Source organism: Sebastes umbrosus, chromosome 16, assembly GCF_015220745.1.
Source record: "Sebastes umbrosus isolate fSebUmb1 chromosome 16, fSebUmb1.pri, whole genome shotgun sequence".
Lineage (NCBI taxonomy): Eukaryota > Metazoa > Chordata > Actinopteri > Perciformes > Sebastidae > Sebastes > Sebastes umbrosus.
Window position 1 is genome coordinate 10779331 of NC_051284.1, and position 26003 is coordinate 10805333.

General features: G+C 40.4%; 1 protein-coding gene across 7 annotated transcripts in view; it reads right to left on the bottom strand.

Annotated features, from left to right (window-relative positions):
- Positions 1 to 26003, bottom strand: part of ralgapa2 (Ral GTPase activating protein catalytic subunit alpha 2) — a 116432-nt gene that overhangs the window by 86742 nt on the left and 3687 nt on the right. For all 7 annotated transcript variants that reach the window (XM_037796715.1, XM_037796712.1, XM_037796714.1 and 4 more), the window contains exons 2-3: positions 8400 to 8510; positions 7967 to 8016 (exon numbers count right to left, since the gene is read on the bottom strand). In XM_037796715.1, the coding sequence (XP_037652643.1) occupies positions 7967 to 8016; positions 8400 to 8510 (161 nt within the window). The remainder of the gene's footprint in view (positions 1 to 7966; positions 8017 to 8399; positions 8511 to 26003) is intronic.

The following is a 26003-nucleotide window of genomic DNA, read 5'->3' on the forward strand; positions in this document are numbered from 1 at the left end:
GTACACCAGTAATCAGAAAATGACCAGTGTGTCAATCACATTACAAAACTAAGGCAAACTAAGATTGAAAAACACAGTCAAAAGTGTACTAGGGAATAAAGTGAAATACTGTCAACATGTATTATCTTTGCATTACAGCATAACATATTTTGGCCTACAAAGAAAATGAGACACTGACGTGACAGGCCTCATGTACGGTGTGAGAGAAGACATCAGTTACACACCTGCTTTGTTTAAAATGGTCCAAACTCTGCAGACCAAACCAGACTGCTTATTTACATGCTAACCAAATTTCTGAGCCTTGTCCCTCATTATTTCCTGGTGAAGCTCTTGGTAAAGTTAAGCAGACAATGCATATCTCAAATGACTCTAAAATATAATGAGGTTTAAAGCCTGAAGCACTTTTTTTTTTTCTTGTTTTATTTTAGAATCATTTACCAAAATGCACTGAACTATGACCAAAAGTGACAAAGGTGTTTTCATTCTCTTCTGTCGCCAGTGGGTGGCAGCAGCAGAGTGCAAACAAACTCCTCCCTCAGGCGTCCAATAGCTCAGCCATCAGGTTTTCCTCTTTGCTCTATGTGAAAGCCAAGCTGCAGCAGGCTTTTGAAATTGTTTACATGATTAGAACGGTTTAAGACAAAGGAAGAAAGCTAAATGGCATGACAACAAAGCCATACATTTATATTTAAAAAAAATATGCGTCGAGAAATGTTCAGAAATTAGTGCTTTTGTACGTGACAAAAATAGTTATCTATAAAAATGTGCGGCAGGAACTTCAAATAAGTTCTAGTTTGAAGGGTAAACACAAGCACAGGTTAAAGCATAGCCTTATTAAGATTCACTCACTCAGCCTGCACCAAGTGCAGACCTGAGCCACACTTAGTAAATTAGCATTCATGCATTAACCAATAACCCCCCGCTGCTGAACTGTCAGTCATAACTAGGTCTGCATGAAGAGGAGACAAGGGGGGAAAAAGAAATCACTTAGCTAAATGGCCCTGGGTTTTCAGCAACATGTTTTTAGTCAACATGTAGAGGAGAGTTTCAGTCATTCATTCCAAGATGTGCATCAAGAGGGATACGATGCCATTACACCAGACAGAGAAGACGGTCAATGCGTGTTCATGAAACAAGAGTGACACTGTGTTATTAATTACCAACTTACTAATTACTGACTATTTACATAATACGGCGCTTAAATGGTGCATTTCAGTGTGGCATTTAAATGGAGTCCCAATTAATCTTCTGTTTGCCATGAGCTATGGCAGGTGGACAACAATATGCTTAATTTGTGAATGTTAAGTTTTTGACAAATGCAATTATTTGGAATGTGTGTTTTTTTGGAAACAGCAATTAAAAATCAGGATTTCTTCTCTCCCTTGTCTGTATTCCTCAGCTTACTGTGTATGCTGGTTCTGTTTTAGTTTCTGAAGACAGTTGTGCTGTCATTTTGCCCAGGATACCCCTTTAGATTTCAATCTCAAGTGGCTATCTTAGTTAAATAAAAAGGTAAATCAATCAAAATCCTCCGATTTTCTGCAGTTTCCTATAAGACAACAGCTTTTGCATTACCCCTGAGCTGAATTAAATTCACAGATATCTATCAAAAAAGGTTAACTAGATATAATAATCAGAAATACCTACATAAGTCAACGAGCAAGTCAAGTCTTAAATCTAGATGAGGGGCTTTTACAGAGGATTACGAGGGGAATTCAGAATGCTGAGTCAGGTCCGGATGATGGACGACAGGTCACGGAGAGGTCATATCCTGGAGAGAAAGTGGACATGAACAGACTTCCCTCTGAGTTCTGCTGATCCCACAACTATCCCTTAACCTGTTCCACAACCTCAGTGGCAACAGGATCTAACTGCTTTCAGACAGCGAGAGGTCATTTACAGTCATACGGGAGCATAAACAAGCCCCGAAGAGCTCAATGTGGTCTTGTGACAAACTGTTTTCTAACACAGAACTTGGTTTTGTCTGGTTTCAGTCCCGGAATTACTCATACGCACACACCTGCTGCGTAATTACAGTCCATCTAAAACAGCTTTTCAGTACCTTTCTCACTACGTGCTTACATATGCTTGCACTTCATCTGTACAGCAGCAAGAGTAGGGCTGGGCGATATCTCGATATACATAATTTCATATCTGAATAACCATATATATCATAATTTCTGGTACTTTAATAAATAAATAGTCTATATGGAATAACCACATGGTAAAGGCTATTTGTATACTCTTGTGTGAATTATATACTTGACAAATGAAAAGTACTGCGTATTTTTTCTTTAATTAAGAACTTTAGTGCGGTTTCAAGGGAAATTATAGAGAAAAAATGTAAGTATATTTCCATCTATACAGTACATTGACTATGTTTACACGTATGCACACAAATACAGAGTAGTCACATTAGGACAATAGTGTGATTTAACTACACTGGGGTAATCCTACAAGCAAAATTCTTATCAATTCAGATTTTCTGAGATATTTGAGTTAGTATGTGCTTGTTATTATCAATTTAGACGATGTAATTGTGTATCACAATGTCTCAATATATGATTTCATCATGATTCCATTGAAAGATGATAAATTATCATATTGAATTACCGCCCAACCCTAAGCGAGAGGCGACATAAGAGGCGATTAGAGAGAATGCATCTTGACTGCAATACAAACGGCTGCCAAAGGGAAACAGAGGTAATCCAACTGACAAGGACACACCTGCCTAGTATTGTTGCTCTAAAACTCTTAAACTGTGTAAACACATGAACACAAAGCTCTGACAACAAGCTGCATGGGGAGCACAAGCAAATAGTAGTTTTCATCAAGTCCTGACACAAGTTCTCAATCGGATATAGTAGGTCTGAACTCAGACTTTGCCAATTCAGGACACAACAAATTTGTTTAAAGGTCCTGACACACCAAGCCGACGGTCGGCCGTCGGACAGTTTGGGATCGTCGGTGAGCGTCCGTCGGTTTAGTTTTTTCGGTGTGTCCCGCACCGTCGGCTCTCATCTGCCTGTGCCAGAGTTTTTTCGGCCGCTTCAGCATGTTGAATCGGCGGCGGCGCACGTCGGTGAGAGAAATCACTTTGAACGGCGGTTCAGCTTTAACGAATCAGTGCAGGAGAACAGAAAGGGAAGTGAGGAAAGCAAGCAAAGGAGTAAAGTCAAGAGGTAAAACACAGAAGGCTCTTCTCATTTTTCATCTTCATCTTATCTGATCATTCCAATACACGGATATTTTCACAACGACACGGCGCTTTGTTTCATGTATGTATCATAACAACAGCTTGTATATCCGCGGTCTTCCGGTTTCCCTTTTTGAATGACAAATACAGACTACTGCAACCTGCTGGTAGGGAGCGTTATTTCCTCTCACGCAGGCACAGAACGTACGTGGTAGGTGGCCGTCGCCTGTAGTCTTTGAGGTGTGTTTGGCGACGTGAGGCGACGCAACTGGTGGCCTTTATCGCCGCTAGTTCTTTGACGTTGGGTTGGTGCATCTGGACCTTAAAGCTTTTACCTCTCTACCTTCACAAGCCTTCCAGGCCCTGTTTCTCTTGGTGCCCCATCCCTCACTGACACTCAGTTTCCTTGACTGACCTCATCATAGTCTGAAAGAAAAGCAGCGCCTTGAAAGTTTTTCATATTCTTTTCACTGGCTTTGTTCAAATGTTCCCTTTGTCTCCATGAGGTAGTTATAGGCAGGGAATTGACAAACAAAGCCATTCAATGTAAGTGTATCTAACATACAATTACTTGTCACACCTTGATTACACACAAGGTTTCCACTGAACTTGTTATGCAACTTCTTAAAACAATTAGCAGCGCCCATGATGATTTAGGTGTGTCATAATAGAGGGAGGAGAACAATGCTTTGTACCTACAGTACAGCAGTATTAAAATGTGATGTAATTGATCAGAAGGGACTTTTCTATCCAGCATATTCAGCAATGTTGCATCATTCTCACAGAGATTAGGTCTCCCGTCTATGTCAGTTCTGGTGCAGCAACACAAGCTGCCATGGCGGATGCCTTCGTGGCAGCAGACACAAAGGGATCCTGGAAGGGAACGGCCGATGGCTGCCGATGGCTGCCGGTGGCGATGGGGGTGGGGTGTTCCAGCAGAGTTTAAGGGGGAGGGACAAAAAGATTACCCCCTCTAGATATCCATTACTCAAATGAGCTCAGCATGGGGGATCGTACACCCCCCACAGCAAACCCACAAAAAAAGGGGGTCACATACCTCATCATGACAGCAAAGTAATCCCCGCATAGCCAGCTCAAAGCAAACACACACACACACACACACACACACACTGGGGACATGTACTGTATAGGTCAGCCAGATTTGAATGCAAGAAGGGACTCAGGTGATGGAGAGTCCGGGGGACTATATTTCCCATGATGTGCCTGGAGAGATGAGGACATTAGCTGTGGCTTTCCAGGGAAATCCTTACACAGAAACAGAGGGACAGTGATGCTGAGCTGTTTTTCCTATGAACCTATCATACAGCACTAGAGCTGCAAAATGGCTTTTGTCTCAGCAGTTATCCATTCATAGCCTACACTACACACACCGCTCTGAGGCTTTTTGGACAAAGGCTGCTAGGGGCTTATGTTTTGGTTGGTTGACCTCTGTGACTAACACAAATGATACAGATTTACAAAAAGAAAGAGCAGTTTGTGATAACAATGCCACACATTTAAATTCAGCTAAGGCTGTCCCGAATATAATTTTTTGGGCTTTCAAGCTTCGGTGAAAAATATTTCCGAAGGTATTCGAAGCATCACAGAGCGGCAGGTTCTTCTGTCTGTCTGTCTCCATCGCCCCCGTTTCAGTGGCCGGGACAGTGCGGCTGCTGCACTGCTGCACACACACAGACCTCTAAACACAATAAACAGCGATATCTGTCTGAGATAACTAATAATAATGAATATTGAATATTAATAATGAATAATGTTGTCGGATTATTCCTTATTTCATGGGCAATTTGGGTATTTATACATTATTATTACATACTTATATATATATATAAACAAAATAAAAATAATTTTAAAACGAATCATTCGAATAGTGATTTGGAGGTCAAATACCATGGCAACGGTCGAAGCTTTGAGGCTTCGAAGCATTCAGGTCAGCCCTAAATTCACCATAGACTTTACATAGTGGGCTGCCTTCGGGTCTAAAAAGTGAAGCAAATGCGAAAGTGCCTTAAACCTGCATTCTTTCTAATAGCCAGCAGGAGGCGACTCCTCTGGTTGCAAAAAGAAGTCTGACTGTATAGAAGTCTATGAGAAAATGAGCCTACTTCTCACTTTACCTCAGTAAACATTGTAAACATGAGTTTATGGTCTCAATCACTAGTTTAAAGTCTTCTTCAATACTGCATGATGTTCATTTAGTAAATTATGGTCACGTTAAAGTAAAATAGACCATAAAGCAGGGGCGTGGCTAACTTATGATTGACAAGTTGCTACCACGGCATTGTTTGGTCTGGGAGTTGTCCGTGTGTCTTACAACTTTAACCCTTTCACAGTGTGTTTTCAGTTCATGCAAGTTAATTGCAACCTTTTAGTCGCCTAAAAATGTCTTGTCCAGCGTTCGGTTGTACTTAGCTCCTCCGTCTCTGTGTCACTTCTGGTTGCAAAAAAAAACAAGATTGCGACGGAGGCTTCTAAACGTCAGTCCACAAACCAATGGGTGACGTCACAGTGACTACGTCCACTTCTTAAACACAGTCTATGGTTCTACATAACTGTTGTTGTTGCAGAAAAGAAAATTATTAGGATGCACAATCCACTTGCCTAAAAATACTGTATTAGTTAATCTGTTTCGGCCTTTGTCATGTCTCTGTGTTACATAATCTAACCTCTGGGAAAACCCGACACACATTAGTAGTGCATGTCTGCAAGCACAAACGTATCCATTGATATCATATTCACGACCACATATGATCCAACATGTCTAATCTAATGCGGCGTAAAGAGAAAGTCCGCAGAGTGTAGCAGAGCTCAGGATCAAAGCGGCCCTGTATCTGTCCTGTACACACCACTCAAAGCAAGCTTATCTTCTCAGTGCACGGGTAAAAGCACACGTCGTCACAGGCAGGGGCTAAAAGGGGACAAATGAGGGTTAAGCTGCTTTCAATATTAGTTTTTTTTTCAAAAAAAGATGACTCCATAAATATGTAGGAGGCATGAATCCAGGCTTTATTTACAGGTTGGATGACTGGATGTGTGCGGACGGGCAGTCAGTGGAGAAAACAGGGGGTGGGGGACATCTAGTGAGTTAGTTTTCTTTTCTTTTAAACAGATGGGGAGCACCGATCTTAATGAAGATTTTCATTTTGATTAGGCCTGTCAAAGTTAACGCGATAACGCGTTAGCGGGCTCAGCTCTAAAGCTAGAGTGAAGATACTGGTATCATATGAAGCTAGAAAATCGAAGGAATTCATTGGCACCAACAATGTCATACTAGCTTGTCGCAAAGGAGGCTAAATAACGCTCCAAACTTACTCTAAATTTTGGCAAAGAAAAACTGTCATGGCCATTTTCAAAGGGGTCCCTTGACCTCAAGATATGTGAATGAAAATAGGTTCTATAGGTACCCACGAGTCTCCCCTTTACAGACATGCCCACTTTATGATAATCACATGCAGTTTGGGGCAAGTCATAGTCAAGTCAGCACACTGACACACTGACAGCTGTTGTTGCCTGTTGGGCTGCAGTTTGCCATGTTATGATTTGAACATATTTTTCATGCTAAATGCAGTACCTGTGAGGGTTTCTGGACAATATCTGTCATTGTTTTGTGTTGTTAATTGATTTCCAATAATAAATATAGACATACATTTGCATAAAGCAAGCATATTTGCCCACTCCCATGTTGATAAGAGTATTAAATACTTGACAAATCTCCCTTTAAGGTACATTTCAAACAAATAAAAAATATGTGATTAATTTAACTGTGGACAATCGTGCAATTAAATATTTTAATTGATTTACAGCTCTAATTTTGATCAATTATTAAAATATCTTAGATACAGCAAGCTAAGACAGCCATAAATTACACACCTGAACATTTGAGTCTAGCATCAGCAGATACACTAAAAAGCACATAACGCATCACCCAGACAGAACTGAAAAAGATGTAATGTGATAACATGAAAATAGAGTCCAAGTGGTTCTAGATATGCCCGACTAGCAAATTAGGAATCCATAGCTAAAGACAGATAACAGCAGTGTCTTGACTGATGCTACTTTAACAAACAAATGAATTGGTCAGTGGGCCCGAATCCAAAGTTAAAGATCCTCTTCTGTGCTGGAATGACTTCCTCTATGCTAGACATAATGTAACGGACACTCCCGCACAGGGCTCCCAAGTGATTAGAAAAACTAGGACAAGACATACTGTACAAAGAGGGACAAACAGACTACCCTCCCATTATTTTTTGATCTGCTGCCATCCTTACAGCCCTGCCCTGAGCAAATGTAACTGGAGAGCTGGCTGTTTGTATTGGAAACTGGAGCCGCCTCTGCAGTCAGGTGGGAAAACAAGGTGGGGGACTTTAACCTGCATGTGCAACATAGGAGTGTTCAGAAAAACAGAGGGGAGGTGCCATAGAACCAACAATGCGTTGCACACACAGACACAAAACCTACCTCCTCTGATTTGCATACACACCTAGGTTTTAAAAACAAGACCTGAACAGAGAGCTATCCTGCAACCCGTCAAAGGCTGGAAAATGACTGAGCAAAGGCTTTTTTCTCATCTGCACAATCTCCAAATGATTTCCAGGCTATTTGAGGCAAATTCAGGAAGTATAGCCGGAGTTGCATGCAGTACGGCACCATGGAAACTACGTTCCCGCCCCAGAGTTCAGCAGTAAACAGGTTGAAGCTGTAGCAGCTATCAGAGGAAATCAGAGATGGGAGACAGTAACACAGATGACTTACTTCAAAAATAAAGAGGATAGAGTCCAGCTCCTCCCTTTGAGATTTGTTCCCTGAAACACAAGGAAAGTACTTAGGTTTTTAAACACATAGCTGCGAGCTAGACTGCATTAGCTTCATCAATAATGAAACAATAATACTGGCCATTTGGTGAACAATTATTCAAAGGAACTTCTGTTACGCACATGAGAGCACACTCCCGGTGGGAATTAACCCCCTACCCCTAATAGTGTTGGAGTCAGCTCACCACACACAGAAATTGGGCTCTATGCTCATTTATCTGTAAATGTGGGGCAGAGGGAAATGAACCCTTGTCGTAATGCATACCATAGAGAGCAGGGAGAGCGTTAATTATTAAACCAACATTTGGGGTGGTGGTCAACTAGTGAGTGTGCAGCTCACAAAAAAAGAAGAAAAAAAAAACGTTTGCACTCACCTTTTAGTTTTAAGTTGCTTTCCAGTGTAATGAAATTTTCATAGAAGATAAAATAAATCTGAGAACAGTTGCTTTCAAAGAACGGCTTCAGTTCACTCTTGTCAATGATATCTGTGAAGAAACAAAAAAGAAACATTGTCAATAACATCTTGAATGAAAACAAGTTTCCTACATGAAAATAGAGCAGTGGGTCTCAAACTTTTTCCAAAAATTGTACCCCCTTTGAAACATTTTTTCAGCCAAGTACCCCCTGACCAGCACAAAACGTAACTGAACAAACGTAATCGGGAACGAGATTGCATTTTTTTGCAGCAGTTGACAGTTGAAAATAGAAATATTGAAAATAAAATGTAGTTTATGGAACTTACATTTATATTTTTATTTAACTTTTTACAGTATAAATATTTTAGGAATTATGCAAGACTGATATTTTTTAAATTAAATTATTTAATAAAAAAAACCTCATGTACCCCCTATAGTACTCCAAAGCACACCTAGGGGTACTAGATCCAGATACTACAACTGTATCTCGATCTGGGCAATAACTTGATATAGCTATATCTTGATATATATCTATAAGTGAGAATAGATTTTGTCTAGAATTCTGTTTATTATAATATTGTGGTATAGCTTCCATTTGTGTTTTCCTGGTCTTAAAGGCAGCATTGCAGTTAATGAGACAATACAATAATCCAAACTCATTTAAATAAACAACAAATGATGCTACTTGTTTGGTCATTATATACATTTTGCTGTTGACTTTCTTTCTCAGAATTTCTGTATACCTTCTCAACCAACAGTCATCCAAATATTTAGTCATGTTGAATTGATTTATATGCTAATACAGTATTTGATTTTGTCAGTATTTCTCAGCTGTAGTAAAGTCAAGCCAATTTTATTTATATAGCTCAAATTCACAAATTTGCCTCAGGGGGCTTTACAATCTGTACAGCATACGACGCCCTCTGTCCTTTATGAACTTCACAGTTTATGAGGAAAAGCTTTACTAATTTAAAATATTAACAGGGAAAAAATTAAAGATGGATGTTGTGTGTATAAAGTAACAACATAAGGAAAATACAACATACACTCCATATGACAAAATGTATACATATAATGTGAACATAATATGAAAAGATAGATCCATGCAGCTGTATTAGGATCTATGGCATAGTTGTGTGTGCCAATGTGTCAAGGTTCGTCATTGTACAGAAAGTTGAACAAAACTGCCACTACAAATTTTTCACCAAACTATTTAGTGATACCTGAATGCTTCTGTAGCTGCTACGTGACTTGCTGTCTCTTTAATTCAAAAGTGACACTGTTTAACATCACTTTTGCACAGATGACGTTCCACTTGCTTCCCATTTTGCAGACTTCATCTGTTTTACATCAAGGCAAATTGCTTGACTTCCTTATCCTACGTGACTTCACCACCCCTCACCTGTTATCATTAGTGAAATGATGATGACAGGCTTTTTGGAGGTGTTGAGAAACAACTTTTGCCTTCCAAACTGATCATTGCACAATCCTTGAAAGAGTGCAGAGATTTCTAAAAACATCCCTTTTGGGATTGATGGTGCGCAGTATAAATGATTCCTCTTAATACTGTTTGAGGTGGACAGAGGAGAAGCACAATTTAATGTACAAAGACAAACAGTTTTGAACAGGAACTCAGGTATTCACATTTTCCTCAAAAGGTTTTTACGTCACCATTTAGGATGTTAGTTTCTCATCTCAGTTTGGATTAGTGTGAGGATTATTTCATGTGGTTGTGTGGTCTCATGAAGATGGAGAGGGGGTGATCTGGATCAAAGCCAGGCTGAGGTACGTTGACGGCCACACAAGCTCAAGCTGCAACAGTTAATGAGGGAAATGGGTGGTACATGTGTATCAGTCATAAACAGACTGGCACTGACAAAATCCAAAATTCTCCATGTAATGAACCCCTGTCATTTGCCACACTTATACAACTGTGGTAATGAGATAGGACTGGTCTGAATAATCAAATATAGGCCAGGAGGAGTCCTGGCACAATAACAGCAATTAAGGTTCACCTTCTGTTGTGATTCTCCCTCTACCACATGGCTAACTGGAAGACTCCCAGAAGCAGTCCGGCTCATGGGGAGTGCTGGAATGATGTGGCGTGTGACAAAGACTCAGATGACTTATCTTTGCCCTGAGATTAAAGCAAAGATAATAAAGACGTATGATGAGAAGATCAAGTCGAAGACATGAACTGCCATTAGTTTTCTGCCTTGACGTAGGAAAAACCAGCAAGGCATCATCTGCAGATGCAGATTGGAAGTTTAGAAACTGATACGAAACTAGGAGTTGGATCAAGGTATGCAAAAAAGCAATTAATAATATTTTAAAATCTGTTCTCACAGGTAGCCAGAGAGCAATTTCCACTCTGTGTCTTGCACACTAAAGAACACGTCCAATGCTCGAACTCCCTCAAACAAGGCAACACTTCATTAAATGCTCCTTGCTCCTGGCATTAAGCTAATCACATCTGCTCAATTCACATTTAAGCACAAATACCGACACACACGAGTGCACACCCACACACCCTGGGAACCTTAAGGAAAACTTTAATGGTGGGAGTAATGATTGTCCATCCAGCGACTTAGTCTTACAGCCAGTGAAAAGTACATAGAAGCAATTCTCCCCCTCTGGCATGAGCTGTAACAGCCAACACCAGAGGCTATGGCTGTGGCTAGTATTTTGACTGACTTGTACTTGCCAGACAAACATGCAATGCATACAGCATTTATATGGTGTTTTCTTACAGAAACACTGGATATAGCTGGTTTCTTCCCACTGCTGTAAGCATTGGTTTCTTTGTGTTTATCTCTGAGCTGGCAGCGTCAGCTAACCTAGCTGGCTCGTGTTCAATATCGGTAGCTGGAATGATAAACTGCTCCTGCTGTACCAAAAACAACACTCCTGCCTGAAAATCCCATGGGCCATTATACTGGAGATGTGCAGTTAACTGTGGAGAATGGACTAGAGCTTATACCCACACAAACACCTCTCAAAGACAAAAACAAAATAACACTTTCTTGCTAAATGTGGCTAAGAATAATTCCCGAATGTGACTTTAAGGGTTTTAATTTTCCTACACATTAATTCACAGCTGTTGCAAACCCCAAAATGCTTTTAAAGCTTCGGTTATGTTTTCCGCAAGGACGGCTGCACGGACTTGAGCTGACGTAGAATCGTGACAAGGAAACGCTTGGATCTTTTATACTCTATGCGGGTTCCTCCTCGCAGCAAACAGACATTCTCGAAGTTCTTCATTTTGTTGTTAGAAAAATGTGGATGTGCACTGACAGGCGAAAGCCCGACGCATGGACACTTGTGGCCCTTGCAGATGTGGCGAGCATAAATCAAGCTTAAGTCATGCATCTGAATCCGCAATAAAGCTATTCTAGTAATTATGGACCAAGAATGTGACCCAGGGCAATACCCGAGGGTCGGGGGGTCTGAAGGTCTTGTCCCATCATGTGGTTCAGTTTTTAACACTGAATTCCTGTTACAGTTTCCTGAATGCATGGTTAGCCTGCAAGCTCTGGAAAACAGTGGAGGAGAGGAGCGGAAAGGAGAGGAAATGAGAGAACGGGAAACTAAATTTGGAGGTTGCAAGGGTCAGTATATGTGTGTTGATGTTGAGACAGCGTGGGCATGTTTATCATGCATGTCAGTGAATGGGCTAAAACAGGTTCAAGCCAAATTACTGCTGACTTGCTTAATATTTTCACATTCAGCAAAATCCCTCAGACAACATAAGAGTTGCTTTGGCCTCCCTGTGTTCTATAATTAGACCAGTCTGTCTCTTTAAGATCAGCTCCAAGGAAAATAATGTAACGCCTTAAGCAATCATGATCTGAACATGTCTAAATAAACAATCACAAAATAGAATTCCTTAATATCAAACAGGTCTGATTAGTGTAAACGGCGTACCTGTGTGCATAAGAGAGATAGAGAAAGAACAGAGAGGAAGTCTGAATAATAATCATGCAGCTCTAATTTGAATATTGTTGCATGCATGAGGAGGTGATGGGGAAAGGGGTGAGGGGGGCTGGTCAATTTCATATGTCATGCTGCATGTCACAGGGCCATCATCTTATGCTCTCCAGCCTTCAGACTCACTGTTCTCCATCTGCTCAAATACCCCTAACCAGCCACTGGAGCATGACGGATGGAGGGAGAGGCCTTAAAGCGAGAAAAGAAGAGAAGATGAGATCACATGCCTTCTGACAGCAAGCAAGAATCTCAGGTGGACGCTAACCATCTTGGAAAAGGCTGACAAGACCCTGACTGATCAGCCTCCCGGTGTGGTAGAATTCAGACAAAGACTGAAAATTCAAAGTGTATCTGTACTAACAGGTCGGTGTATGTCCAGGCTGCATAAAGTATGTCAAGGGTTAAATGTGAGCATTAATCCTCTTGCATGAGGAAAGCCATCTGTTCACTAAATGTTTATAAAGACAATGTATATAAAAAAATGACAACATAAACAGCAATCTTTAAATTATTAACCAAAATGTACCAAAACTACAAATATTTCAGAATTCTTGTTTGTCTTGTGTATGCTAAAATATTGGATCAAACATAATAGAATACATCATCCTTGCCGTCATAATACAATTGTTAATGTGAGCTCAACAGCAGAATATGATCATTACACTCCAACACTGTCAGGCTGAACAAGCTGGTCCCTTTGGTTATAACCTCTGATTCACCTGAGGAAGGTGTGCTAGTAAAAGCTTATGTGAACGCAATTACAACTATAACAAAGAACTATAACAGAAAAATGACATAACTCTGCATGTACTGTCTGTTAGTAATGACATGCTGTGCCATTAATTATCTGCAGGTTGAGTACAAGTTTTTCCCTGCTGTCTGGTTTAAAGGCCCAGACACACCAAGCCAACATTGAAGAACTAGCAGCGATGAAGGCCGACTGTTGCGTCAACTCACGTTGCCTTTGTATTGGCCGACAAGTTGCATTTGAACACACTGCAAAGATAACAGCCGACTGCCAGTTAGCACGTACGTTCTGCGCTTTGCAGGAGAGGAAATAGGCTCGTTCGAGATGAATCGCGCCTCGTCTGGAAAGTAAGCGAGATCAGGGACGAAAAGCTGCGGTCAAGTCGGAAAGTTTCCAGCCGTTTCCAGCAGCCTTCAAAGAATTTACAAGAAGTCACAGGAAAAGTTAGATCGGATCTGTAGGCTACTTGTGAGTTTTCAGACCACGTTCGGATTTATTTATATTTGTTTGCAAATATATGTGGAAATGTAAGTGTATCTGGCATTGGATTTATTTTTATATCTGCCTTGCAAAGCACATTGTAATCGTTTTGATAAGTGCTATATAAATAACCACATTTTATCAACCACACAAGATATGTTTGTTGACCAGGCGACAGCCAGGCGTTTCCCATAATGCCCTGGGTCTTGCAGTCGGTGGAGAGCAACTGTGGCGCCTGGCTCTAAAAACTGCGGCCGCTTTGATCTCTGAACTGCCATGCATTGTGAGCCGAGCGCCGGTGATCGATTCTGCGCAGGCCTGGCTCATCTCCAATGAGCCTAATTACTCTCCATACCAGCAGGTAGTGGTAGTCTGTATTCGTCATTCAAAGGGAAACCACACCGGAAGACCGAGGTCTGCAGGATATACAAGCCGTTGTTATGAGATGTACATGAAACAAAAGCGGCGTTTGCCGACACTCACCACTTAGCTTCATTCAAGATTCAACATGCTGAATCGGCCAAAAAGCCTTCGACACGGACAGCCTATCCGACGGTCTGGGACACACAATAAAAACTAGGCCGACAGACGCTTACTGATGCCCCCAAACTGTCTGAGGGCCGACCGTCGGCTTGGTGTGTCAGGGCCTCAAGTCTTACATTTTGTAAAGGAAATGTTTGTCTGAAAGGATGAATTTGTACAATGGTTGTCAGTGTTGTGAACTGCAATATCCAGCGAGGCCCTTCACTCAATGGGCTTCGCTGACTTCTCGGGTAACAGCATGCGGACAGAAAGAGACAGAACCTGTTCTACGGCCCCTGGAAATGCAGGGGGATGACACTGTATCCTCTGCGCCCAACAAGATAACTGCTGTGGCCTTCAATTGACACCCCTCCATCCGCAAGACTCTCATGTCAAAGGCAGGAACAGAGTGCTGGATGAACAGCAGCTGTAGAGAGCTGTGATCACACAGGGCTGTTATGGTGGGAGGAAACCATGTGTCTTAACACTGGTGACTGCAGCTGAATGAGCCGATAGCTTGGCTCCCTTGATTTTCAGAACTCCTCTGTTTGAGGAAACGACGTTAATGCCAACACTCAGTGATGTGATTCACACATAATAGCACTTTTTGTAGAAGGGAGAGTGCTGAAGAACTAATAAAAGGAGAAAAAGAGAAGGGATAGATGGGTGTTAAGAAAACCCCGCCAAGTTCAGGAACAAAACAAAGCAAGGGTCAATTGTTGCTCCAAATGTTATCCTAGTAATTCTATGTCTTATTGACCAAAGCTAAATACTCAGCTATTGCCCATCAGCTGCCTAAATTACAGCAAACTGACTATTTTAGAAGGGGATCATTAAGTCCTCCTTACTGTTAATGACCTAAAACTGTATGAACAATGGTCTGCTGACAGTGATAATGTAATGATGCAGAGACTTGCAATCTTCTCTAGTGGAATTAATAAACGCATGTCAGACAGAGCAGCCATGGCAGGTTTGGCGTTGGATGACACTGTTCTCCATTGTGATATGTTTCCTGTTAGCTGTCAGGGAAAGGGCAGATGTTCCAACCCCATGTGAGAGGACCAGCTGGAAAATGATAGCGTGCAACCAGAGCTGAGGGCCAAAATGTGATATTTTGAAGGGCAGAAAAACACAGCATCTTCTCAAAATGTTCTATGGAAGCAGATATCATAAATTCGCTGACATTTCTACAAAAAACTCGATGGAAAAATAGCCCACCCAAATGTCAGTGCAAAGATTATGGCATTATTTTCCAACCTCTGGCTGGATAAACAGAATTCAGACATGTCATCACGTCAGTAAATGTCAAACTGTGACTTCTGGGGGTCAATGGTGAAAGGGTCGACTGAACTGCTGAGTCCCACATTATATAACCCCATGGCAACCATGGTAAGAAGGACGCCATCCATTTGGTGAGCAAAGCAGCATGATTTTAAGCTTCAACTGAATAATTAGTGTCTCTTTCTGTTGCTTGCTATTCTAATGAACTGATGTTAAACTGAGTTTGCCCAGCGAGCACTAAAAGAGCGCACACAGCAGTGCACACATAGCAGGGCTTGTTAACCAAACGGGGTGAAGGTCATCTAGTCAGCTGAAGCCTATGGTATATTTACACAATCCAAACTAAACTGGCTACTGTTCCCACAGCTCACTGTTCAAACTTAATCAGCACACAACACATGCACTAATAATAAGTACTCACAGCTAATGTTCAAAAGGTGGTGTCAAACCATATTTAACCCTCTGGGCTACTTACAATGTATGCCATTTATACCACCTGTAAGGAGAATCATTAATATGCCGCGTCATACTCTAAAAAGCAGTCTAATCGGGCCTTTGATCAGACTTACACTCATTTGCATTAGCTCTGGGCTAGCTAAAACTGCAGGTGCACTACATTCTTGCCAGAAAGGAGATGAGGAGAGAGAAAAGACTGATATGTTTCTTTGGCAGTAAGCTCAGATCAGACACAGAGGACTCTTTAAGAGCGCCGGCAGAGGGATGCCTGGAGGGTGCCAACACATAGTAGAAGAGATACGGGGGTGGTAGCTAATGTGGAAGCTGATGGATGCAACCATAGATGGCGCTTCCCTCACTAAATGGTTTTCTACAAACAAAGAAGGACCAACTTAAAGAGGCTTAATGAGATTGATCATTTCAAAGATTAGAGAGATGTTTTCATTTCGGATTTCCTTTTGGCAATCATCTGGGGATATGCATGAGGGAGACCACAGAAGGCTCACTGACAGACGCAGTACTTTAACCGGTTCCAAAATGATACTTTTCATCAATTACAGTTTTTATATTTTAATCTCACCCTTTTAAAATGGAATGATTATGATTAGTGGTGATTGGAATGATGCAATGATGAATTGATGAGTTGTCAACTATAAAAAAATGTTCGTCAACTATTCTGATAATTGATTAAGGCTGGCCAACACTAACAGATTTTTCAAATCTTAACAGATTTTGAAAATGTGAGAGACCACACACACACACACACACACACACACACACATACCAACATGTTATGTTAAATCTAACAGTTTTGCTTCTAAAATGTGTGGTGAGCAACAATTTGGTCAAAACAGCACACCACACACCAACAGATTCCATTCATGAACAACAAGAGTCCCAACTAAAAAAACGTAAATCTCGCAAAATCTCTTGCGATGAAACGTGAATTTAATTTAAACAAACAGGCAGGAAGAATAAGCGATGTTAGTTTTTGCACTACTTTGTACTGAAAATTCAAGAAGGATGGATGGATGAAGTCATGGAGACATGTTAAATAAACCCTTGTGTTGTTGCCACAAATTAACAAATTGGTCCTCCATTTCTGAGGTCAACCTTACTACTACTTTATGCTTTGCGTTTTGCATTAGCCCATGCATTAGCCCATGCATTAGCCGTGTCCGCCATGACGGTGGTGGTTGTCCTTCCGTCAGCTTGGTTCTGAATTAATTATCCTACTTTCCCACGTGACTGCGTCATCACCTGTCCTCGGGTTCCCCACAAACAACAGGAGATCCGATCGCAATATATTGTACATGTTTAATATTTACGATTTGAGATCGGTGTGGCCTGGATGGACTTCCGAGCCGATCAGGGGATGTAAAAAACACTCTTAGCATACCTCACACCACAAGAATATCTGGAAAGATAATCTTTACAAGTTTACGTTTGAGCCATTTTTTTACGAGAAAAAAATAAAAATGATCTGATTCCAGCTTGTAAAATGTGTATATATTTTGTTTTCTTTACTCCTCTATGACCGTAAACTCAATATCTTGGAGTTGTAGACAAAACACAACATTTTAGAATGCCATCTTCGGCTTTGGGAAACACTGATTGACATTTTTCACCATTCTTTGACATTTTATAGACCAAACAACTAATCGATTAATTGAGAATAATTGATGGATTAATCGATAATGAAAATAATCGTAAGTTGCAGCCCTAAATGAAAGGAAGCTACACAAGTACTACACTATTGTAAACACATTTTTTAAATCACATTCTTTACCCCCAGTTTTAAATTTACTCAAATGTATAAAAAAAAAGTCCATTACAACTGTGTGTTATAGAAATGTAGATGCTATATTGTATTTTACGTACTTTCTGTTGTCGTGTTTTCCTTGGCCACAGAGAACACAAAAACAAGAAACAGTTCAGCTGCAGAAAGTGCTTTGTGAGCAATAGCTGAGTGAGCAGGTTGATATTTGACCACAGTAAAACGAGTTCAATCATAAATCTGTTGCTGAGAGGGCAAGTCTGTCACATGATACAATTTAAAGTGTTGCAATAGGTAACAGGCTGTGTGAGCCTCATTTGAGGCCTTGATAACATACAGCTGCTTCTAATACTGTTGAATGTGCTCCAAGCTGTGCCAGTCTGGAGATGTCAATCATAATTCAGCACTCGCTGGGCCAAATTGATGTTCCTTATCGGGGGGTCGATTGGAGCCAATTCACTTAGTTTTCTCTATCAGTATTGACAAGAGCCTCATCTTCCACGGTTCGGTTTAGCTCATAAAGCTTTCAGTTTGCAGCATGGCGCAATTGTGAACTCTGACTAACAGCCATGTAGTGGACTCGCCGCTTTCGAGGTGCCATAGCTAGTCAGGAGAGAATATTAATAACTGGCTTGGCCATGCAATGCATCATCCACTCTGAGCAATGAGAATGATTAACAGACTGCCAGGCTAAAGCAATGGAGCAAAACATGCTGCTCTCTCTGAGCTGACAGAGACAAAGCATGGGCTACAATTCATATAAGGTATGCCAGTCTGGAATAACTCAACCTTATTTAAAATGTCAACAGGCGTTTAATGGCTCTGAAGAAGAAATGGGAAGCTCAAGATAAATGCTACAGCAGATCGTCATATCGTTTATGATTCAGTACAAACTACAGCTGCATTTAAAGAAATCCAAGAAATTAAATCATTATGAAAAGGGCCTTTCCTGCAATCACTTCTTCATGCATGATATAATTTCATTATGATGCCACTATGCCAAACACTCCATGGATGCCTCTCGACTTGCAGTCTGTCTCGCTGTGTAACAGATTGGGGACTATGGGTCTGCACAGAGCACAGTGTGAAAGAGTCATGGTAGTACTGGCAAAGCCTGACCTTACCCCAGTCTGAGCTCACACATTAGAGAGTGGCTTATCTCGGCAGCTTAGCACTGAAGAGCTGCTAAACTGGCGACTTTCGCTCTTCCTCTTCAGGTAGCGCAAGAATCAGATCTTTATCAACACAGAGGTTACATTTGTTTTCCTATCAAATGAGGACATCGCCTTTCCTCAAAGAGAGTGCAGAACATTTTTTTTTAAATGGACACCAAACAATTTAGTTTCAACTTTAAATGTACACAATATAGTAATATCTTCCTTGTTCCCTAATTTGTCTTCCCTTCCAGGAAAGGTATAAATGCCACAATTTGCAATGCAAAGTAACATGGACAATGTAGGTGTGCAAGAAACTCTACCTACAGTACAAGTTATTCTCATATTTAATTCTAAAATGAGAAGTTATACTATACAGCAGTTCAATCTTGTGCTTAATGTCTGTTAATTTATAATATAAAAATATGCAAACAGGTCAAAAGAAAGGGAGGCCTGAAGCATTTTATTTTTATCAAAGAAGGAAGACAAAACATCAGCCCTAATTAATGTAATAGTAATAACAAAATAGCCAATGTTTTACCAACGTTATTGACTCTCCATTCTTGGTGGAGAAAAAATGTAAAACGTGTAAGTTCATGTTTTTCATCCATTTAAAATTAAAACTAAATGTTATAGCAACACTTTTATTGGTTGTGAGAACAAATGAAAGTGTCATTAGGCAGAATATTTTTGGCATAATTGGGTAAAAAATCCATAATGACCTTTCAGCATATTGTAATTCAAGTGCTCTGAGAGACAAGTAGACTTCTCACACACTGTGCGACGTCCGCTGAGGCTCCCCGCCCCCGTCGCAAACTCCAATCAAACGGTCAAACTAGGCAGCGCTGATCAAATATCAATCAATATTCTGTTACTGGAATGCCTAGTTCTCACGTAAAATGTTTTCAGAAACATCTGGTAGTGTACTGTTTAGCTATAAAATGGAGAAAGTGTGCTCCGGCTGGTGGGCGGTGCTTGGTATTTCCTCAACTGATCTCAACATGGCTGCTGGGTCACAAACTTTCTCGTTTTACAGTTAAACAGTACACTACAAGATGTTTCTGAAAACATTTGAGGCGAGAAATAGTCATTACAGTAACAGAATATTGATTCATATTTGATCAGCGCTGTCTAGCTTGACCGTTTGATCGGAGCTTGCGAGTGATTGACAGCTGCTCAGAGACGGCAAGGCTCCAGCTCGGCTCTGATTGGTTGTTTTCCTCCGGTCTGTGAAATCTTGCAGATGCCATTAGAAGCACCGGAGGACACAGAGGCACATGATTTTTTTTCAGATTACCTGCCTCATGCACTACTGTCAGGATATAGTGACCGTTTATAAAAATAAGTTGTTTTTTTTAAATCATATTTGCTCCAATTCTACCTAATTCAGCTTTAAGGAAAGTGTATATATAGATTTTTTTTCACCCCCCAGTATTTCACTAGGGTTGCCCACCTAAAATTTGCTCTTTAACAACTCAGTGTAGCAATCTGCTTGGACTTTAAGCCAGAGTGTTTATTTTCTTTTGGCTTTAAACCTGGAAATCCATAGCAGATTAGCGGGAGCTTGGACATTTAGAAAGGCAACATAAAATATAAATCCACTTTGAGATAAAATCTTGATAACAAGTGGTGTCACAGTAAACTGCAGGTCTTGGGCTAGGTTTGAGTATTACAAAAGCAGGACAGGTAAACAGTGGAACTAGACAAACTGGTTTTTCGCGTGCCGTGTATAATCAGACATCAACCACCGCAGAACACAGAGCGCTGATGTTTTCATATCTCTAGCTCTCCGGCAGGCCAGTGGATAAAAGAAAAAAGCCTTTCATTCAACACCATGTGATATGATATCTGAAAAGTGTGTTTTAAGGAAGCTCTGGAACACATAACAGTAACACCACAGACTGTAAACAGAAACCTTTCAAAAGCTTGAAGTACGGTTTAGAAATATAAAAAACATCCGAGAGGTTAACAAAATGTTTTTCGAAGTCATGTGTTACAACATGTACCCAAATAAAAATAAATATATAACCAGTTTGCTCTGAGCCCCTTCTAGAAATAGGCTAGTGGTTCACTAGAAAGAAAGAAAATACTAGGTAATAAGTGTTTAACAATTAGTAAAAGTCTAACAATAGGCTAGTTAATGATTACATTATATACTGGACTTTTAATTCCTGTTTAAGTTTTGACCAATTTGTTGTTGCATTAAAAAGGTTTACATTTTAATTGTAATTCCTGTTAATTTTTGAAGATTGTTTACCAAGTTGCTGGTGGTGCACAATTTATTATTTCAAAAATAAACAACAATTTAGTAAATGTATATCTATGTAAAGTTTGAATAGCAATGTTTAAGTCAAGCCTGATGCTGCCTTACACATAAAACAATGAACCCAGTCACTTCCACACAGTGAGGCATACAGCTTATTAATTAAACACTAGTATCTAGTATATGTATGTATGTATATGCATGTGTGTATGTATATGTATGTATACACACAGATATGTTTATACTGTATATATATAGACACACACATAAGTACTTATGAGGAAGGACACACATTGAAATAGATCACGTATTTATGTCATGCAAGCTCCAGACCATTACAGTGTCTGCTCTTTGATGAGACCGATAATAAATGATTCAGCTGGCCCTCTCCCATAACCCAAACCCACAATGACATCCCTGCAAAAATTTGTTAACTAACAAGACCTGTTACTGATTTGACAAATAGCTATTATCACAGTGCAGCATCCACACAACACCAGTAAGATCCAGACACCAGACACTATAAGGTGTAGTGAGCCAGCACCAGTGATAAATATAATGTGCAATTGCTAACTGCTCTGTTTTTATCATGGCATAGTTTGCAATTCTAATGGCCCAGGACTTATTTATACTGCCAATTGTTTATCTTGTCACTGGTACTAGTTTAGAGGAAGCCTTGCATATGCTACCTTAATAACAGGAATAAGAGAGGAGAGGAATTGAATTTAGAGTTTCCTTTTTATTCTTAACACCGTGCCTTACCAGTTCACTAAACAGGTTTATTAATCTGATTGGAGAAAAAAAAAAAAAGTGTAAAAAGTGGCCAAAATGTCCAAATGAAAATGTACAGCATACCAACTTCTAAACTCCAACTTCTAAAAATCCTACTCTAACCAAAAAAAGCTATGTTACCAATGAATTACCCCCAGTGACTATATCTCAGCAATCTCAACTATAGCTGCTTCACAACATACTAGTCTCTGCACGCACCTGTCTGGTTTTACACAGCAGAGGTGCCTGGCTCCTTACCAAGTTAGCTTCTGTTTCACTATCTTATCTGATAGTAACAGGTAGGACACAGGACAGAACTCAGGCTCTCTATTTAGCAGCACTGTCTCTAATGTAATGTGTTCAGTTTTCTCCTTCCAACTAATTTTAGGTGATCAAAAAAACAAACAAACAAAAACAATTAGCAGCCTGTCTTTAATTTGGAGATGCAGGCAAACCCAGATTCCCTATCTCAAGTAAAGCTTGATTGATATTGGCAGTGATATCACCAGTTTATCCAAGCTTGGGACAGGGTGGTGAATTTTGCCAGGGAAAGTTAATTACACTGAAGTCTATCTACAGTACCTACAATCTAAGTTAAAACCATACAAGCTGCTAAATGCCAGGACCATAATGACAGAAGATGTTATCATAATAGGCATCGCCAGACAAAGATCTGATAATGGCCGTCTAGTGTCGCCTAACCTCAACGGCAAACAATCATGCTTTAATAGCTGTTAACAGTGTCACTAAATGCCTAAATAATGTTTTTTGTCCTCTACTTACGAAAGGAAGTGTCATACCGCTTCAAATGCTGTATGTTTATCTTATAATCAGGGTTGTCTCATATTTCGGCTGATGGTGTAATTGAAAACAATTTGTAAAGATTTATTTTCACTTTAACATGAGTGTATTTGTGCTAATCAGTGTCAAAAAGCTTCATTAATCTACTATGATTTATAGGGAACACAATACGGCAACTTCAACTTCAGTGTGTGACAGCCTGTGAGAAAATAAGTGAAAAACACTCAAGACCATAAAAAGTTAATACGACCTGTTTGTGATTGCTTACTCTGGTGGTTTAAAAAACCCTTAAGGGTCGGCATCATGCCTACACGGTGTGGGATAAAAGATGATAAGAGGCTGAAGTTATTCACAAGTCTAACCTGAGTGTTTCACAAAAGGCAGAGAATCAGAAGTCGAGTGATCTCAGCCTTTACTTCAGCTACACAGAGGACCTTGTTGAGAGCCCTTCCAGTGTTGTGCTCATTGTTTCCTCCGGTGCTTCACCTTGTGATTTCCTCTTATACCAGCAGCGCTTTCAGTTGACCCTGACCCCAGCAACACTTGCGGCACGCACATGGAGAGAAAAGTAAGGTGTAATGACACTACAGGTGTATTCTATTTCTTCAAAAGATGAGTGCAGAGCTTCCTTTAAAAAAAAAAAAAAAAAAAAGCATTAGCTTTGGCTACAAACGCACACACCTACACTCACAAACAAACACACCGGACTGTTGTCACTGACAACACTTGCACACATTCACTGTTGCTCCCATGCAGTTCACCAACAGGTTCAAGCTGGGCTTGTTTACAGCAGTTGAAGAGAACGAAGGGAAACAAACAACACCTACTTAGGATACAGCTTGTTCTATTCAGTTGATTAAGTGGTGTGGTTATTTGTCCTTCAACCATACAGCACAGCTCAAGCCCTCATGAAAGTAAAACATACTGAATCACACTCCAGCAGCACTGACTGGTCTACAGCTGACCCAGGGTGTCTTCTCCTTACCTGGCTTAACTAACCCCAACAACTGCGATCACGCTAAGCGGTCCTACGATGGTGGTTATCAACTCGGTAAATCAACCCAGGATTTTTCAATCTGGCTATGAGCGCATTCACATAAAAGGGGCGGTGTTTGCAGCATATGATCAATCACAAACATAGAAACGTCTACGGTCAGCAGAGCAGCATATTTTACAAACCAAGAGCAAACAATGATATCAGAAAAATACAAATAAATTAAACACATAATCATAATTAAAAAATTGCAGATGAGTGAATGTGTAAATTAACACACATAATATCACTGCCCCATCTATAGAATGAATTGATCTATAATTAATCTTTGTGTATTCTGTTAAATTTATATGTTGCTTATGGAATAGAACAGAGGACTAGAAGATACATCTATCTACCTACAATCTAAGCTAAAATCATGCAACTTTATATTACTCTATAATTTAGATGTTTAGAACAGCTGGTTCTGTGGCTCATTTCTTCTTTCATATCTTCTTCTCAAGCAGCTCTGCAGATCTCATGCTAAGGGCAAGAGCTAAGATGCTAAATGCCAGGACTTTAAACTGTGTTGCTTTTAGCCGGGATGATATGATCTAACTTCTCCGTCTTTGTGTAATATTATCATACGATCCGCACACTAAGCTTTGATTGGTCAGTAGGCGGTGCTTTTATACGAGTTGATCTCTTATCTCGAACCTAACCTGCTCCGGAGCAGGTTAGGTGTTCAGCATAAGTTACCATGGCGATTTAGCCCCGGTAAGAAGTGAACCACTGTTGTAGGACTGAAAACCCAGGGTTAAACCTGAAGTTACCTCGCTAACTCAGATCCTGCTTCATATAATACAGGCCTCTGGCACTCTCTGACCTCCCTGTGGAGAGAGCAAGTGAAAAACCTCCTTCAGGAATCAATGGCTATTCCCCCAGACAAACACTCCTGTAGTGTGTACAATCAAATTAGTGAGAGATTTTCTACAGTTTTCTACCACTTCAGGCTTATGTTTGGAAGAATTGGGGCAGTTGCATGCAACGACGAATGCAGAATGAGTTGGGGTCAAGCCTGAGAGTGACTTTGAGCAGGAAAGAGTCGTTTTGTGCCTCTATTGAGAGGAGCAGTGAATGATCAGGTGGTTTGCTGGGCTCCTGTAATTAACAACCTCAGCCAAATCCGGCCAGGCATGACCAGCAAATTAACATGCAGCAGCTTTCACACCCTATCCCACAGATCTGCTCAGTGAGCAGAAAACCAATACAGGGCCACTCTGAAAATAGCCCGCAGACCACAGATTGTCCTTTAAACTCCAATACCACTGATACTATGACTTTCAACAAGCTGGTTTAAAATTGGTTACAATTTTGTATAGGCCTAATGGATAATGAATTTGGAGGGGATCTACCACAAGGTTAACAAGCTTAACATTTGTACAAACAATGGTGGGACACTTTGAATTTCAGAGCCACCTAGAAATTTAGGTTGACATATGAAGCTAATTCTCTGCCATCAAAGGTTAGGATAGTCTTGTTTAATGAAATACTCTACAGCTGTTCCAGCTAGTTTCCAATCATCATATGAGGGAATTAAGCTCGACAGACTTATTTTTCATCTAGTGTAAATGATACTGTTGCAAATATAATGAATATATAATATATAATGTATTAGTTGTCTAACTATTAAATTAATCACCAACTAATTTGATAATTGATTAATCGGTTTGAGACATTTTTTAAGGGAAAAAAGTAAAAATTCTCTGATTCCAGCCTCTTAAATGTGAATATTTTCTGGTTTCTTTCCACATTTTTCACCATTTTCTAACATTTTATAGACCAAACAACTAAATGATTAATCGAGAAAATAATCGACAATGAAAATGATCATTAGCAGCAGCCCTAGATTTACAAAAATACAAAACACTGTCAGCAATTAAATGAGGCCAGCTACAATCCCTCAAGTCCCTGTCCTGTCCTCCACAGCACCCCGTCTCTCATCAATGCTTCCTGTCCACACAGGAAGCAGCAGCACCAGGAGGAAGTCCTTCCTCAGCTGAAAGCACGGTGAAATCAGGGAGGTGGGGGTGCGGGAGGGGGGGGGGACATCAACATGCAGGCCCTTCTATCAGCTACTGGACAAACAGACCAGCCTTATCTTTAACTGCACATGAGGGAAAGAAAAACACAGAGGACATGCAGAGCTCTGCATTGACCTACACACTTCGGTTGTACTAGTCTTGACATTGAAGGTGTGCTAGAATAAATCTAACCATGTTATCATCCATCCGTTGTGTTCGAAGCTTCTGGGAACTATTAAGCTGATACTGGCTGTCGCAGTTTGTG